The 19,755-nt window shown below is 44.0% G+C and overlaps 1 protein-coding gene across 1 annotated transcript in view; it reads right to left on the minus strand.

The window, feature by feature from the left end:
• Positions 1 to 615: 615 nt before the first annotated feature.
• Positions 616 to 19,755, minus strand: part of LOC135571560 (protein FAM91A1-like) — an 85,415-nt gene continuing 66,275 nt past the window's right edge. The window contains exons 12-14 of the mRNA XM_065018164.1: positions 8,179 to 8,302; positions 7,838 to 7,907; positions 616 to 6,273 (exon numbers count right to left, since the gene is read on the minus strand). Of these exons, the coding sequence (XP_064874236.1) occupies positions 6,085 to 6,273; positions 7,838 to 7,907; positions 8,179 to 8,302 (383 nt within the window). The 3' untranslated portion in view covers positions 616 to 6,084. The remainder of the gene's footprint in view (positions 6,274 to 7,837; positions 7,908 to 8,178; positions 8,303 to 19,755) is intronic.

Here is a 19,755-nt window from a genome sequence, read left to right on the forward strand (position 1 = left end):
CCTTCCATGCTAATAAAACAACCACTATGGGGTGGAAATGGGAGACTGGACCCTTCCATGCTAATAAAACAACCACTATGGGGTGGAAATGGGAGACTGGACCCTTCCATGCTAATAAAACAACCACTATGGGGTGGAAATGGGAGACTGGACCCTTCCATGCTAATAAAACAACCACTATGGGGTGGAAATGGGAGACTGGACCCTTCCATGCTAATAAAACAACCACTATGGGGTGGAAATGGGAGACTGGACCCTTCCATGCAAATAAAACAACCACTATGGGGTGGAAATGGGAGACTGGACCCTTCCATGCTAATAAAACAACCATTATGGGGTGGAAATGGGAGACTGGACCCTTCCATGCTAATAAAACAACCACTACGGGGTGGAAATGGGAGACTGGACCCTTCCATGCTAATAAAACAACCACTATGGGGTGGAAATGGGAGACTGGTCCCTTCCATGCTAATAAAACAACCACTATGGGGTGGAAATGGGAGACTGGACCCTTCCATGCTAATAAAACAACCACTATGGGGTGGAAATGGGAGACTGGACCCTTCCATGCTAATAAAACAACCACTATGGGGTGGAAATGGGAGACTGGACCCTTCCATGCTAATAAAACAACCACTATGGGGTGGAAATGGGAGACTGGACCCTTCCATGCTAATAAAACAACCACTATGGGGTGGAAATGGGAGACTGGACCCTTCCATGCTAATAAAACAACCACTATGGGGTGGAAATGGGAGACTGGACCCTTCCATGCTAATAAAACAACCACTATGGGGTGGAAATGGGAGACTGGTCCCTTCCATGCTAATAAAAAGGAAAAGAGAGCACGGATGGATCACTGAGTGTACTGCTGAGTGTACTACTACTGAGTGTACTGCTGAGTGTACTACTGAGTGTACTACTGAGTGTACTACTGAGTGTACTACTGAGTGTATGATGAGTGTACTACTACTGAGTGTACTGCTGAGTGTACTGCTGAGTGTACTGCTGAGTGTACTACTGAGTGTACTACTACTGAGTGTACTACTGAGTGTACTACTACTGAGTGTACTACTACTGAGTGTACTGCTGAGGGTACTACTACTGAGTGTACTGCTGAGGGTACTACTACTGGGTGTACTACTGCTGAGTGTACTACTACTGAGTGTACTGCTGAGGGTACTACTACTGAGTGTACTGCTGAGGGTACTACTACTGAGTGTACTGCTGAGGGTACTACTACTGGGTGTACTACTGCTGAGTGTACTACTACTGAGTGTACTGCTGAGGGTACTACTACTGAGTGTACTGCTGAGTGTACTACTGAGTGTACTACTGCTGAGTGTACAACTGAGTGTACTACTACTGAGTGTACTGCTGAGGGTACTACTACTGAGTGTACTACTACTGAGTGTACTGCTGAGTGTACTACTACTGAGTGTACTACTACTGAATGTACTGCTGAGTGTACTACTGAGTGTATGCTGAGGGTACTATTACTGAGTGTACTGCTGAGTGTACTACTGAGTGTACTACTACTGAGTGTACTGCTGAGTGAACTACTACTGAGTGTACTGCTGAGTGTACTACTACTGAGTGTACTACTGATTGTACTGCTGAGTGTACTGCTGAGTGTATGCTGAGGGTACTACTACTGAGTGTACTGCTGAGTGTACTACTGAGTGTACTACTACTGAGTGTACTGCTGAGTGAACTACTACTGAGTGTACTGCTGAGTGTACTACTACTGAGTGTACTGCTGAGTGTACTGCGGAGTGTACTACTGAGTGTAATACTGAGTGTAATACTGTACTCCTATTCCCGAAGTGGCATTACAGATTCTGACAGGGAAAAACTCCCACTATGAATAAACAGTATCATAGATTAGATTAGATTGTAATATGGTTCTTCTCTGTGAGGGATTAGATCCAGGCTTTGGTACTGTCTGGATAACCCAAGCAGACCTGGGTTCAAATAGTATTTGTTTTCAAAAAAAAAAAAAGACAAGCTCAGGTCAAGCTTTCTTCTGATCCAAGGATCACCTAAAGCCAACTGCACCTCCGGGAGTCATCACGAGCAACACCACCATGGGTGAAAGTAAACTAGGATGAAAACGGAACAGGGTTTTGAGTCAACATGCTGTATGATGGATCCATAGGCTATAGAAGAGAAGAGCACCACACTAGTCTCACGGTGACATTTAAAGTCCCCACATTTTATCATGAAAGCAACAACACGTTAATGACAAAGTATTTTCTGAAATATTTAGTGCAGTGGTATCATGCAGGGTTGGGTTGGTTCTGATCATAGGATAATACGAGGAGGAGGAGGGGTTGGATTGGGTTGGTTCTGATCATAGGATAATATGAGGAAGAGGAGGGGTTGGGTTGGTTCTGATCACAGGACAATATGAGGAGGAGGAGGGGTTGGGTTGGTTCTGATCATAGGATAATATGAGGAAGAGGAGGGGTTGGGTTGGTTCTGATCACAGGACAATATGAGGAGGAGGAGGAGGGGTTGGGTTGGTTCTGATCATAGGATAATATGAGGAGGAGGAGGGGTTGGGTTGGTTCTGATCACAGGACAATATGAGGAGGAGGAGGAGGGGTTGGGTTGGTTCTGATCATAGGACAATATGAGGAGGAGGAGGAGGGGTTGGGTTGGTTCTGATCATAGGACAATACGAGGAGGAGGAGGGGTTGGATTGGTTCTGATCATAGGACAATATGAGGAAGAGGAGGGGTTGGGTTGGTTCTGATCACAGGACAATATGAGGAGGAGGAGGGGTTGGGTTGGTTCTGATCATAGGACAATATGAGGAAGAGGAGGGGTTGGTTGGTTCTGATCACAGGACAATATGAGGAGGAGGAGGAGGGGTTGGGTTGGTTCTGATCATAGGACAATACGAGGAGGAGGAGGGGTTGGATTGGTTCTGATCATAGGACAATATGAGGAAGAGGGGTTGGGTTGGTTCTGATCATAGGACAATATGAGGAGGAGGAGGGGTTGGGTTGGTTCTGATCATAGGACAATACGAGGAGGAGGAGGGGTTGGATTGGTTCTGATCACAGGACAATATGAGGAGGAGGAGGGGTTGGATTGGTTCTGATCACAGGACAATATGAGGAGGAGGAGGAGGGGTTGGGTTGGTTCTGATCATAGGACAATATGAGGAAGAGGAGGGGTTGGTTGGTTCTGATCACAGGACAATATGAGGAGGAGGAGGAGGGGTTGGGTTGGTTCTGATCATAGGACAATATGAGGAAGAGGAGGGGTTGGTTGGTTCTGATCATAGGACAATATGAGGAGGAGGAGGAGGGGTTGGGTTGGTTCTGATCATAGGACAATACGAGGAGGAGGAGGGGTTGGATTGGTTCTGATCACAGGACAATATGAGGAGGAGGAGGAGGAGGGGTTGGGTTGGTTCTGATCAAAGGACAATATGAGGAAGAGGAGGGGTTGGGTTGGTTCTGATCATAGGACAATATGAGGAAGAGGAGGGGTTGGTTGGTTCTGATCACAGGACAATATGAGGAGGAGGAGGAGGGGTTGGGTTGGTTCTGATCATAGGACAAAATGAGGAAGAGGAGGGGTTGGTTGGTTCTGATCATAGGACAATATGAGGAGGAGGAGGGGTTGGGTTGGTTCTGATCATAGGACAATATGAGGAAGAGGAGGGGTTGGTTGGTTCTGATCATAGGATAATACGAGGAAGAGGAGGGGTTGGATTGGTTCTGATCACAGGACAATATGAGGAGGAGGAGGAGGAGGGGTTGGGTTGGTTCTGATCATAGGACAATATGAGGAAGAGGAGGGGTTGGTTGGTTCTGATCATAGGATAATACGAGGAAGAGGAGGGGTTGGATTGGGTTGGTTCTGATCATAGGATAATATGAGGAAGAGGAGGGGTTAGTTCTGATCATAGGACAATATGAGGAAGAGGAGGGGTTGGTTCTGATCATAGGACAATATGAGGAAGAGGGGTTGGTTCTGATCATAGGATAATATGAGGAAGAGGAGGAGGGGTTAGTTCTGATCATAGGACAATATGAGGAAGAGGAGGGGTTGGTTCTGATCATAGGACAATATGAGGAAGCGGAGGGGTTGGATTGGGTTGGTTCTGATCATAGGACAATACGAGGAAGAGGAGGAGGAGGGGTTGGTTCTGATCATAGGACAATATGAGGAGGAGGAGGGGTTGGTTCTGATCATAGGATAATACGAGGAAGAGGAGGAGGGGTTGGTTCTGATCATAGGACAATATGAGGAAGAGGGGTTGGGTTGGTTCTGATCATAGGACAATATGAGGAAGAGGGATTGGGTTGGTTCTGATCATAGGACAATATGAGGAAGAGGGGTAGGGTTGGTTCTGATCATAGGACAATATGAGGAAGAGGGGTTGGGTCGGTTCTGATCATAGGACAATATGAGGAAGAGGGGTTGGGTCGGTTCTGATCATAGGACAATATGAGGAAGAGGGGTTGGGTTGGTTCTGATCATAGGACAATACAAGGAGGAGGAAGAGGGGATGGTTTGGTTCTGATCATAGGACAATACAAGGAGGAGGAAGAGGGGATGGTTTGGTTCTGATCATAGGACAATATGAGGAAGAGGAGGAGGGGTTGATTCTGATCATAGGACAATATGAGGAAGAGGAGCAGGGGTTGGTTCTGATCATAGGACAATATGAGGAAGAGGAGGGGTTGGTTCTGATCATAGGACAATATGAGGAAGAGGAGGGGTTGGTTCTGATCATAGGACAATATGAGGAAGAGGACGGGTTGGTTCTGATCATAGGACAATATGAGGAAGAGGAGGGGTTCTGATCATAGGACAAAATGAGGAAGAGGAGGGGTTGGTTGGTTCTGATCATAGGACAATATGAGGAAGAGGAGGGGTTGGTTGGTTCTGATCATAGCACAATATGAGGAAGAGGAGGGGTTGGTTCTGATCATAGGACAATACAAGGAGGAGGAAGAGGAGGGGTTGGTTGGTTCTGATCATAGGACAATACAAGGAGGAGGAAGAGGACGGGTTGGTTGGTTCTGATCATAGGACAATACAAGGAGGAGGAAGAGGGGATGGTTTGGTTCTGATCAGAGGACAATATGAGGAAGAGGGGTTGGTTCTGATCATAGGACAATATGAGGAAGAGGAGGAGGGGTTGGTTCTGATCATAGGACAATACGAGGAAGAGGAGGAGGGTTTGGTTCTGATCATTGGACAAAACGAGGAAGAGGAGGGGGGGTTGGGTTGGTTCTGATCATAGGACAATACGAGGAAGAGGGGTTGTTCTGATCATAGGACAATATGAGGAAGAGGAGGAGGGGTTGGTTCTGATCATAGGACAATATGAGGAAGAGGAGGGGTTGGTTGGTTCTGATCATAGGACAATATGAGGAGGAGGGAAAGTCCATCAGAAACACGTACTTAAGGTGGCAAAACACTTTGGTCTTTCTGCAGGGCTGAGATGTGGAGGGGTCTATAAGGTCTGGTCTTTCTGCAGGGCTGAGATGTGGAGGGGTCTATAAGGACTGGTCTTTCTGCAGGGCTGAGATGTGGAGGGGTCTATAAGGTCTGGTCTTTCTGCAGGGCTGAGATGTTTAGGGATCTATAAGGTCTGGTCTTTCTGCAGGGCTGAGATGTGGAGGGGTCTATAAGGTCTGGTCTTTCTGCAGGGCTGAGATGTGGAGGGGTCTATAAGGTCTGGTCTTTCTGCAGGGCTGAGATGTGGAGGGGTCTATAAGGTCTGGTCTTTCTGCAGGGCTGAGATGTGGAGGGGTCTATAAGGTCTGGTCTTTCTGCAGGGCTGAGATGTGGAGGGGTCTATAAGGACTGGTCTTTCTGCAGGGCTGAGATGTGGAGGGGTCTATAAGGTCTGGTCTTTCTGTAGGGCTGAGATGTGGAGGGGTCTATAAGGTCTGTTCTTTCTGCAGGGCTGAGATGTGGAGGGGTCTATAAGGTCTGGTCTTTCTGCAGGGCTGAGATGTGGAGGGGTCTATACGGTCTGGTCTTTCTGTAGGGCTGAGAGGTGGAGGGGTCTATAAGGTCTGGTCTTTCTGCAGGGCTGAGATGTTTAGGGATCTATAAGGTCTGGTCTTTCTGCAGGGCTGAGATGTGGAGAGGTGGAGGTGCTCGTCCACTCCACTCCCTCAGCTGTCCATCCTTGAAGATGAGGTTGAGAGCGGGCAGCGGAACACCAGACTCGGCCGGGGGCTGGCTGAGAGGACCGGACACTCCACTGTCAGGGTCGGGCTGACCCTGGCTGCCATCCTATAGGACACACAGGTCAGGGGTCAAAGGTCAGTTGTGTATAATACAGTACAGGGTCATGTTCATTAGGCACCAAGCGGAAGAAAATGGATTGAAAGGGCAGGAATTGTCCAATAACAAATATCTGGAATTGTGCAATATGAAATTAAAATGTAAATGTACAGTTGGAAAACATTGAATGACATTTTCTGTTGTGTATCCAGGTACTTTCATGTTTATTTTTGTATTGTTTTATTTATAACTAGGCAAGTCAGTTAAGAAACAATTCTTCTTTACAATGACGGCCTACCAAAAGGCAAAAGGCCTCCTGTGGGGACGGGGGCCTGGGATTAAAAATATTAGGACAACACACACATCACTTTTACACCGGCATTGTTTGCTGTTTGGGGTTTTAGGCTGGGTTTCTGTACAGCACTTTGAGATATCAGCTGATGTACGAAGGGCTATATAAATACATTTGATTTGATCACGACAAGAGAGACACCACAACACTACATAAAGAGAGACCTAAGACAACAACATAGCACTGCAGCAACACATGACAACATAGCATGGTAGCAACACAACATGGTAGCTACACAACATGACAACAACATGGCAGCAACACAACATGACAACAACATGGTAGCAACACAACATGACAACAACATGGTAGCAACACAACATGACAACAACATGGTAGCAACACAACATGACAACAACATGGTAGCAACACAACATGACAACAACATGGTAGCAACACAACATGACAACAACATGATAGCAACACAACATGACAACAACATGGTAGCAACACAACATGACAACAACATGGTAGCAACACAACATAGTAGCAACACAGCATGACAACAACATGGTAGCAGCACAACATGACAACAACATGGTAGCAACACAACATGGTAGCAACACAACATGACAACAACATGGTGGCAACACAACATGACAACAACATGGTAGCAACACAACATGACAACAACATGGTAGCAACACAACATGACAACAACATGGTAGCAACACAACATGACAACAACATGGTAGCAACACAACATGACAACAACATGGTAGCAACACAACATGATAGCAACACAACATGACAACAACATGGTAGCAACACAACATGACAACAACATGGTAGCAACACAACATAGTAGCAACACAGCATGACAACAACATGGTAGCAGCACAACATGACAACAACATGGTAGCAACACAACATGGTAGCAACACAACATGACAACAACATGGTGGCAGCACAACATGACAACAACATGGTAGCATCACAACATGGTAGCTAATACAGACCAGTCATATCATTACAGATCACTCTGATGACCAGGAACTAATACAGACCAGTCATATCAGGGTTATTGACTGGGTGAGGTACAGAACATGGAAGTAATGAAACCAGCAATACTTTATGTGGGGGATGTCTGTCTAGACTTGAGTGTTATTTCAAAGGGAAACAAAGTGTTCTGATTGTCATTATGCGACTGGCTGCTTTGATAGGAGCGCTCTTCAAGTGGCAATGAGGTAGAATAGAACAGAACACACCGAGACCTTTTACCTGGAACGACTGAACAAAACTCAGGACCTTCAATGATAGTGTTCGGCTGGAATGAAGTAAGTCTTGAAGGCTGAAACAACAAAGAATTACACCGTCAACTTACGTTCTTAAAAAAAATATATATATATATATGCCATTTAGCAGACGGTTTTATCCTGAGCGACTTACAGTCATGCGTGCATTTATTTTACGTATGAGTGGTCCAGGGAAACAAACCCACTAGCCTGGAGTTAACATCTCCATGCTATACCAACTGAGCTACAAAGGACCGCTTAGAAATGAACACTTCTCCCATTTCTCAGCCAAGACAACAACAAAACCTCATTTTTTCCCTCCAGTACCTGTCTTTGCTACAGAGGCCGTGCGAGGCGATCTTTCGGCATATTTGGCGGTTGAGCTCGGAGCTGAAGAGAGGCATCCCAAAGCACAGCTCTAGAGGGACCCAGTCATCTTCTGTCAACGGCACTGCAGGGGGGGTACCAAAACAATACATCAAACGGGCAAGGGGGAGCATGATGACATCATCAAACGGAGACACAGAGGAGAGAGAAGTCATATAGAATGGAAAGCGAGAGTATAATAAGAAATTAAAATATAACTTTATGATCTACGCCAAGGATGGACATTCCCATTTGCCATAACCTCCCAGTAACAGACAAGTGTGCAGTCGTACTCGCCCCTATTTAAAAGAAATGGGTGTCAGGAATAGGTTAGAAACTCCCTACAGCCATACTCGCATTAATCCAATGCTTTTAAAAGCATGAGTGTACACTTCTGGAGAAGGGCAGAGAATCAGAACACAGTCATAAACTCTTCCAAAGAGACTAATATCCACCTATCATACGACTCAGAATGGGGTATCCACACTATCACACTACTCAGAATGGGGTATCCACACTATCACACTACTCAGAATGGGGTATCCACACTATCACACTACTCAGAATGGGGTATCCACACTATCACTATCATATGACTCAGAATGGGGTATCCACACTATCACACTACTCAGAATGGGGTATCCACACTATCAGTATCATACTACTCAGAATGGGGTATCCACACTATCACACTACTCAGAATGGGGTATCCACCTATCATACGACTCATAATGGGGTATCCACCTATCATATGACTCATAATGGGGTATCCACCTATCATACGACTCATAATGGGGTATCCACCTATCATACTACTCAGAATAGGGTATCCACACTATCACACTACTCAGAATGGGGTATCCACACTATCACACTACTCAGAATGGGGTATCCACACTATCACTATCATACTACTCAGAATGGGGTATCCACCTATCACACTACTCAGAATGGGGTATCCACCTATCATACTACTCAGAATGGGGTATCCACACTATCACTATCATACTACTCAGAATGGGGTATCCACACTATCACACTACTCAGAATGGGGTATCCACACTATCACTATCATACTACTCAGAATGGGGTATCCACACTATCACACTACTCAGAATGGGGTATCCACACTATCACACTACTCAGAATGGGGTATCCACACTATCACACTACTCAGAATGGGGCATCAACACTATCATACTACTCAGAATGGGGTATCCACACTATCATACGACTCAGAATGGGGTATCCACACTATCATACTACTCAGAATGGGGTATCAACACTATCATACTACTCAGAATGGGGTATCCACACTATCATACTACTCAGAATGGGGTATCCACACTATCACTATCATACTACTCAGAATGGGGTATCCACACTATCACTATCATACTACTCAGAATGGGGTATCAACACTATCATACTACTCAGAATGGGGTATCAACACTATCATACTACTCAGAATGGGGTATCCACACTATCATACTACTCAGAATGGGGTATCCACACTATCACACTACTCAGAATGGGGTATCCACACTATCATACTACTCAGAATGGGGTATCCACACTATCATACTACTCAGAATGGGGTATCCACACTATCATACTACTCAGAATGGGGTATCCACACTATCATACTACTCAGAATGGGGTATCCACACTATCACTATCATATGACTCAGAATGGGGTATCCACACTATCATACTACTCAGAATGGGGTATCCACACTATCATACTACTCAGAATGGGGTATCCACACTATCATACTACTCAGAATGGGGTATCAACACTATCACACTACTCAGAATGGGGTATCCACACTATCACTATCACACTACTCAGAATGGGGTATCAACACTATCACTATCATACTACTCAGAATGGGGCATCAACACTATCACTATCATACTACTCAGAATGGGGCATCAACACTATCACTATCATACTACTCAGAATGGGGTATCCACACTATCATACTACTCAGAATGGGGTATCAACACTATCATACTACTCAGAATGGGGTATCCACACTATCATACTACTCAGAATGGGGTATCCACACTATCACTATCACACTACTCAGAATGGGGTATCCACACTATCACACTACTCAGAATGGGGTATCCACACTATCATACTACTCAGAATGGGGTATCCACACTATCATACTACTCAGAATGGGGTATCCACACTATCACACTACTCAGAATGGGGTATCCACACTATCACACTACTCAGAATGGGGTATCCACACTATCATACTACTCAGAATGGGGTATCCACACTATCATACTACTCAGAATGGGGTATCCACACTATCACACTACTCAGAATGGGGTATCCACACTATCACTATCATACTACTCAGAATGGGGTATCCACACTATCACTATCACACTACTCAGAATGGGGTATCCACACTATCATACTACTCAGAATGGGGTATCAACACTATCATACTACTCAGAATGGGGTATCCACACTATCAGTATCATACTACTCAGAATGGGGTATCAACACTATCATACTACTCAGAATGGGGTATCCACACTATCACTATCACACTACTCAGAATGGGGTATCAACACTATCATACTACTCAGAATGGGGTATCCACACTATCAGTATCATACTACTCAGAATGGGGTATCAACACTATCATACTACTCAGAATGGGGTATCCACACTATCATACTACTCAGAATGGGGTATCCACACTATCAGTATCATACTACTCAGAATGGGGTATCCACACTATCAGTATCATACTACTCAGAATGGGGTATCCACACTATCATACTACTCAGAATGGGGTATCAACACTATCATACTACTCAGAATGGGGTATCCACACTATCACACTACTCAGAATGGGGTATCCACACTATCATACTACTCAGAATGGGGTATCCACACTATCACTATCACACTACTCAGAATGGGGTATCCACACTATCACACTACTCAGAATGGGGTATCCACACTATCATACTACTCAGAATGGGGTATCCACACTATCACTATCATACTACTCAGAATGGGGTATCCACACTATCACACTACTCAGAATGGGGTATCCACACTATCACACTACTCAGAATGGGGTATCCACACTATCACTATCATACTACTCAGAATGGGGTATCCACACTATCATACTACTCAGAATGGGGTATCCACACTATCATACTACTCAGAATGGGGTATCAACACTATCATACTACTCAGAATGGGGTATCCACACTATCACACTACTCAGAATGGGGTATCCACACTATCACTATCACACTACTCAGAATGGGGTATCCACACTATCACACTACTCAGAATGGGGTATCCACACTAGCAGTATCATACTACTCAGAATGGGGTATCCACACTATCACTATCACACTACTCAGAATGGGGTATCCACACTATCACACTACTCAGAATGGGGTATCCACACTAGCAGTATCATACTACTCAGAATGGGGTATCCACACTATCATACTACTCAGAATGGGGTATCCACACTATCACTATCATACTACTCAGAATGGGGTATCCACACTATCATACTACTCAGAATGGGGTATCAACACTATCATACTACTCAGAATGGGGTATCCACACTATCATACTACTCAGAATGGGGTATCAACACTATCATACTACTCAGAATGGGGTATCCACACTATCACACTACTCAGAATGGGGTATCCACACTATCATACTACTCAGAATGGGGTATCCACACTATCACTATCACACTACTCAGAATGGGGTATCCACACTATCACACTACTCAGAATGGGGTATCCACACTATCATACTACTCAGAATGGGGTATCCACACTATCACACTACTCAGAATGGGGTATCCACACTATCATACTACTCAGAATGGGGTATCCACACTATCATACTACTCAGAATGGGGTATCCACACTATCATACTACTCAGAATGGGGTATCCACACTATCATACTACTCAGAATGGGGTATCCACACTATCATACTACTCAGAATGGGGTATCCACACTATCACACTACTCAGAATGGGGTATCCACACTATCATACTACTCAGAATAGGGTATCCACACTATCACACTACTCAGAATGGGGTATCCACACTATCACACTACTCAGAATGGGGTATCCACACTATCACTATCATACTACTCAGAATGGGGTATCCACACTATCATACTACTCAGAATGGGGTATCCACACTATCATACTACTCAGAATGGGGTATCCACACTATCATACTACTCAGAATGGGGTATCCACACTATCATACTACTCAGAATGGGGTATCCACACTATCACACTACTCAGAATGGGGTATCCACACTATCATACTACTCAGAATAGGGTATCCACACTATCACACTACTCAGAATGGGGTATCCACACTATCATACTACTCAGAATGGGGTATCCACACTATCACACTACTCAGAATGGGGTATCCACACTATCACACTACTCAGAATGGGGTATCCACACTAGCAGTATCATACTACTCAGAATGGGGTATCCACACTATCATACTACTCAGAATGGGGTATCCACACTATCACACTACTCAGAATGGGGTATCCCCACTATCATACGACTCATAATGGGGTATCCACCTATCATACGACTCATAATGGGGTATCCACCTATCACACTACTCAGAATGGGGTATCCACACTATCACTATCACACTACTCAGAATGGGGTATCCACACTATCACACTACTCAGAATGGGGTATCCACACTAGCAGTATCATACTACTCAGAATGGGGTATCCACACTATCATACTACTCAGAATGGGGTATCCACACTATCACACTACTCAGAATGGGGTATCCCCACTATCATACTACTCAGAATGGGGTATCCACACTATCACTATCACACTACTCAGAATGGGGTATCCACACTATCATACTACTCAGAATGGGGTATCCACACTATCATACTACTCAGAATGGGGTATCCACACTATCACACTACTCAGAATGGGGTATCCACACTATCACACTACTCAGAATGGGGTATCCACACTATCACACTACTCAGAATGGGGTATCCACACTATCACACTACTCAGAATGGGGTATCCACACTATCACACTACTCAGAATGGGGTATCCACACTATCACTATCACACTACTCAGAATGGGGTATCCACACTATCACACTACTCAGAATGGGGTATCCACACTAGCAGTATCATACTACTCAGAATGGGGTATCCGCACTATCATACTACTCAGAATGGGGTATCCACACTATCACTATCATACTACTCAGAATGGGGTATCCACACTATCATACTACTCAGAATGGGGTATCAACACTATCATACTACTCAGAATGGGGTATCCACACTATCATACTACTCAGAATGGGGTATCAACACTATCATACTACTCAGAATGGGGTATCCACACTATCACACTACTCAGAATGGGGTATCCACACTATCATACTACTCAGAATGGGGTATCCACACTATCACACTACTCAGAATGGGGTATCCACACTATCACACTACTCAGAATGGGGTATCCACACTATCATACTACTCAGAATGGGGTATCCACACTATCACACTACTCAGAATGGGGTATCCACACTATCATACTACTCAGAATGGGGTATCAACACTATCATACTACTCAGAATGGGGTATCCACACTATCACACTACTCAGAATGGGGTATCCACACTATCACTATCACACTACTCAGAATGGGGTATCCACACTATCACACTACTCAGAATGGGGTATCCACACTAGCAGTATCATACTACTCAGAATGGGGTATCCACACTATCACACTACTCAGAATGGGGTATCCACACTATCACTATCATACTACTCAGAATGGGGTATCCACACTATCATACTACTCAGAATGGGGTATCCACACTATCATACTACTCAGAATGGGGTATCAACACTATCATACTACTCAGAATGGGGTATCCACACTATCACACTACTCAGAATGGGGTATCCACACTATCACTATCACACTACTCAGAATGGGGTATCCACACTATCACACTACTCAGAATGGGGTATCCACACTAGCAGTATCATACTACTCAGAATGGGGTATCCACACTATCACTATCACACTACTCAGAATGGGGTATCCACACTATCACACTACTCAGAATGGGGTATCCACACTAGCAGTATCATACTACTCAGAATGGGGTATCCACACTATCATACTACTCAGAATGGGGTATCCACACTATCACTATCATACTACTCAGAATGGGGTATCCACACTATCATACTACTCAGAATGGGGTATCAACACTATCATACTACTCAGAATGGGGTATCCACACTATCATACTACTCAGAATGGGGTATCAACACTATCATACTACTCAGAATGGGGTATCCACACTATCACACTACTCAGAATGGGGTATCCACACTATCATACTACTCAGAATGGGGTATCCACACTATCACTATCACACTACTCAGAATGGGGTATCCACACTATCACACTACTCAGAATGGGGTATCCACACTATCATACTACTCAGAATGGGGTATCCACACTATCACACTACTCAGAATGGGGTATCCACACTATCATACTACTCAGAATGGGGTATCCACACTATCATACTACTCAGAATGGGGTATCCACACTATCATACTACTCAGAATGGGGTATCCACACTATCATACTACTCAGAATGGGGTATCCACACTATCACACTACTCAGAATGGGGTATCCACACTATCATACTACTCAGAATAGGGTATCCACACTATCACACTACTCAGAATGGGGTATCCACACTATCACACTACTCAGAATGGGGTATCCACACTATCACACTACTCAGAATGGGGTATCCACACTAGCAGTATCATACTACTCAGAATGGGGTATCCACACTATCATACTACTCAGAATGGGGTATCCACACTATCACACTACTCAGAATGGGGTATCCCCACTATCATACGACTCATAATGGGGTATCCACCTATCATATGACTCATAATGGGGTATCCACCTATCATACGACTCATAATGGGGTATCCACCTATCACACTACTCAGAATGGGGTATCCACACTATCACTATCACACTACTCAGAATGGGGTATCCACACTATCACACTACTCAGAATGGGGTATCCACACTAGCAGTATCATACTACTCAGAATGGGGTATCCACACTATCATACTACTCAGAATGGGGTATCCACACTATCACTATCACACTACTCAGAATGGGGTATCCACACTATCATACTACTCAGAATGGGGTATCCACACTATCATACTACTCAGAATGGGGTATCCACACTATCACACTACTCAGAATAGGGTATCCACACTATCACACTACTCAGAATGGGGTATCCACACTATCACACTACTCAGAATAGGGTATCCACACTATCACACTACTCAGAATGGGGTATCCACACTATCACACTACTCAGAATAGGGTATCCACACTATCATACTACTCAGAATGGGGTATCCACACTATCACACTACTCAGAATGGGGTATCCACACTATCACACTACTCAGAATGGGGTATCCACACTATCACTATCACACTACTCAGAATGGGGTATCCACACTATCACACTACTCAGAATGGGGTATCCACACTAGCAGTATCATACTACTCAGAATGGGGTATCCGCACTATCATACTACTCAGAATGGGGTATCCACACTATCACTATCATACTACTCAGAATGGGGTATCCACACTATCATACTACTCAGAATGGGGTATCAACACTATCATACTACTCAGAATGGGGTATCCACACTATCATACTACTCAGAATGGGGTATCAACACTATTATACTACTCAGAATGGGGTATCCACACTATCACACTACTCAGAATGGGGTATCCACACTATCATACTACTCAGAATGGGGTATCCACACTATCACTATCACACTACTCAGAATGGGGTATCCACACTATCACACTACTCAGAATGGGGTATCCACACTATCATACTACTCAGAATGGGGTATCCACACTATCACACTACTCAGAATGGGGTATCCACACTATCATACTACTCAGAATGGGGTATCCACACTATCATACTACTCAGAATGGGGTATCCACACTATCATACTACTCAGAATGGGGTATCCACACTATCATACTACTCAGAATGGGGTATCCACACTATCACACTACTCAGAATGGGGTATCCACACTATCATACTACTCAGAATGGGGTATCCACACTATCACACTACTCAGAATGGGGTATCCACACTATCATACTACTCAGAATGGGGTATCCACACTATCACACTACTCAGAATGGGGTATCCACACTAGCAGTATCATACTACTCAGAATGGGGTATCCACACTATCATACTACTCAGAATGGGGTATCCACACTATCACACTACTCAGAATGGGGTATCCCCACTATCATACGACTCATAATGGGGTATCCACCTATCATATGACTCATAATGGGGTATCCACCTATCACACTACTCAGAATGGGGTATCCACACTATCAGTATCATACTACTCAGAATGGGGTATCAACACTATCATACTACTCAGAATGGGGTATCCACACTATCATACTACTCAGAATGGGGTATCCACACTATCAGTATCATACTACTCAGAATGGGGTATCCACACTATCAGTATCATACTACTCAGAATGGGGTATCCACACTATCATACTACTCAGAATGGGGTATCAACACTATCATACTACTCAGAATGGGGTATCCACACTATCACACTACTCAGAATGGGGTATCCACACTATCATACTACTCAGAATGGGGTATCCACACTATCACTATCACACTACTCAGAATGGGGTATCCACACTATCACACTACTCAGAATGGGGTATCCACACTATCATACTACTCAGAATGGGGTATCCACACTATCACTATCATACTACACAGAATGGGGTATCCACACTATCACACTACTCAGAATGGGGTATCCACACTATCACACTACTCAGAATGGGGTATCCACACTATCACTATCATACTACTCAGAATGGGGTATCCACACTATCATACTACTCAGAATGGGGTATCCACACTATCATACTACTCAGAATGGGGTATCAACACTATCATACTACTCAGAATGGGGTATCCACACTATCACACTACTCAGAATGGGGTATCAACACTATCATACTACTCAGAATGGGGTATCAACACTATCATACTACTCAGAATGGGGTATCAACACTATCATACTACTCAGAATGGGGTATCCACACTATCATACTACTCAGAATGGGGTATCCACACTATCACTATCATACTACTCAGAATGGGGTATCCACACTATCATACTACTCAGAATGGGGTATCAACACTATCATACTACTCAGAATGGGGTATCCACACTATCATACTACTCAGAATGGGGTATCAACACTATCATACTACTCAGAATGGGGTATCCACACTATCACACTACTCAGAATGGGGTATCCACACTATCATACTACTCAGAATGGGGTATCCACACTATCACTATCACACTACTCAGAATGGGGTATCCACACTATCACACTACTCAGAATGGGGTATCCACACTATCATACTACTCAGAATGGGGTATCCACACTATCACACTACTCAGAATGGGGTATCCACACTATCATACTACTCAGAATGGGGTATCCACACTATCATACTACTCAGAATGGGGTATCCACACTATCATACTACTCAGAATGGGGTATCCACACTATCATACTACTCAGAATGGGGTATCCACACTATCATACTACTCAGAATGGGGTATCCACACTATCACACTACTCAGAATGGGGTATCCACACTATCATACTACTCAGAATGGGGTATCCACACTATCACACTACTCAGAATGGGGTATCCACACTATCATACTACTCAGAATGGGGTATCCACACTATCACACTACTCAGAATGGGGTATCCACACTATCACACTACTCAGAATGGGGTATCCACACTAGCAGTATCATACCACTCAGAATGGGGTATCCACACTATCATACTACTCAGAATGGGGTATCCACACTATCACTATCATACTACTCAGAATGGGGTATCCACACTATCACTATCATACTACTCAGAATGGGGTATCAACACTATCATACTACTCAGAATGGGGTATCAACACTATCATACTACTCAGAATGGGGTATCCACACTATCATACTACTCAGAATGGGGTATCCACACTATCACTATCATACTACTCAGAATGGGGTATCCACACTATCATACTACTCAGAATGGGGTATCCACACTATCATACTACTCAGAATGGGGTATCCACACTATCATACTACTCAGAATGGGGTATCCACACTATCACTATCATATGACTCAGAATGGGGTATCCACACTATCATACTACTCAGAATGGGGTATCCACACTATCATACTACTCAGAATGGGGTATCCACACTATCATACTACTCAGAATGGGGTATCCACACTATCATACTACTCAGAATGGGGTATCAACACTATCACACTACTCAGAATGGGGTATCCACACTATCACTATCACACTACTCAGAATGGGGTATCAACACTATCACTATCATACTACTCAGAATGGGGCATCAACACTATCACTATCATACTACTCAGAATGGGGCATCAACACTATCACTATCATACTACTCAGAATGGGGTATCCACACTATCATACTACTCAGAATGGGGTATCAACACTATCATACTACTCAGAATGGGGTATCCACACTATCATACTACTCAGAATGGGGTATCCACACTATCACTATCACACTACTCAGAATGGGGTATCCACACTATCACACTACTCAGAATGGGGTATCCACACTATCATACTACTCAGAATGGGGTATCCACACTATCATACTACTCAGAATGGGGTATCCACACTATCACACTACTCAGAATGGGGTATCCACACTATCACACTACTCAGAATGGGGTATCCACACTATCATACTACTCAGAATGGGGTATCCACACTATCATACTACTCAGAATGGGGTATCCACACTATCACACTACTCAGAATGGGGTATCCACACTATCACTATCATACTACTCAGAATGGGGTATCCACACTATCACTATCACACTACTCAGAATGGGGTATCCACACTATCATACTACTCAGAATGGGGTATCAACACTATCATACTACTCAGAATGGGGTATCCACACTATCAGTATCATACTACTCAGAATGGGGTATCAACACTATCATACTACTCAGAATGGGGTATCCACACTATCACTATCACACTACTCAGAATGGGGTATCAACACTATCATACTACTCAGAATGGGGTATCCACACTATCAGTATCATACTACTCAGAATGGGGTATCAACACTATCATACTACTCAGAATGGGGTATCCACACTATCATACTACTCAGAATGGGGTATCCACACTATCAGTATCATACTACTCAGAATGGGGTATCCACACTATCAGTATCATACTACTC

Source organism: Oncorhynchus nerka, linkage group LG4 (genome assembly GCF_034236695.1).
Source record: "Oncorhynchus nerka isolate Pitt River linkage group LG4, Oner_Uvic_2.0, whole genome shotgun sequence".
Taxonomy (NCBI): domain Eukaryota; kingdom Metazoa; phylum Chordata; class Actinopteri; order Salmoniformes; family Salmonidae; genus Oncorhynchus; species Oncorhynchus nerka.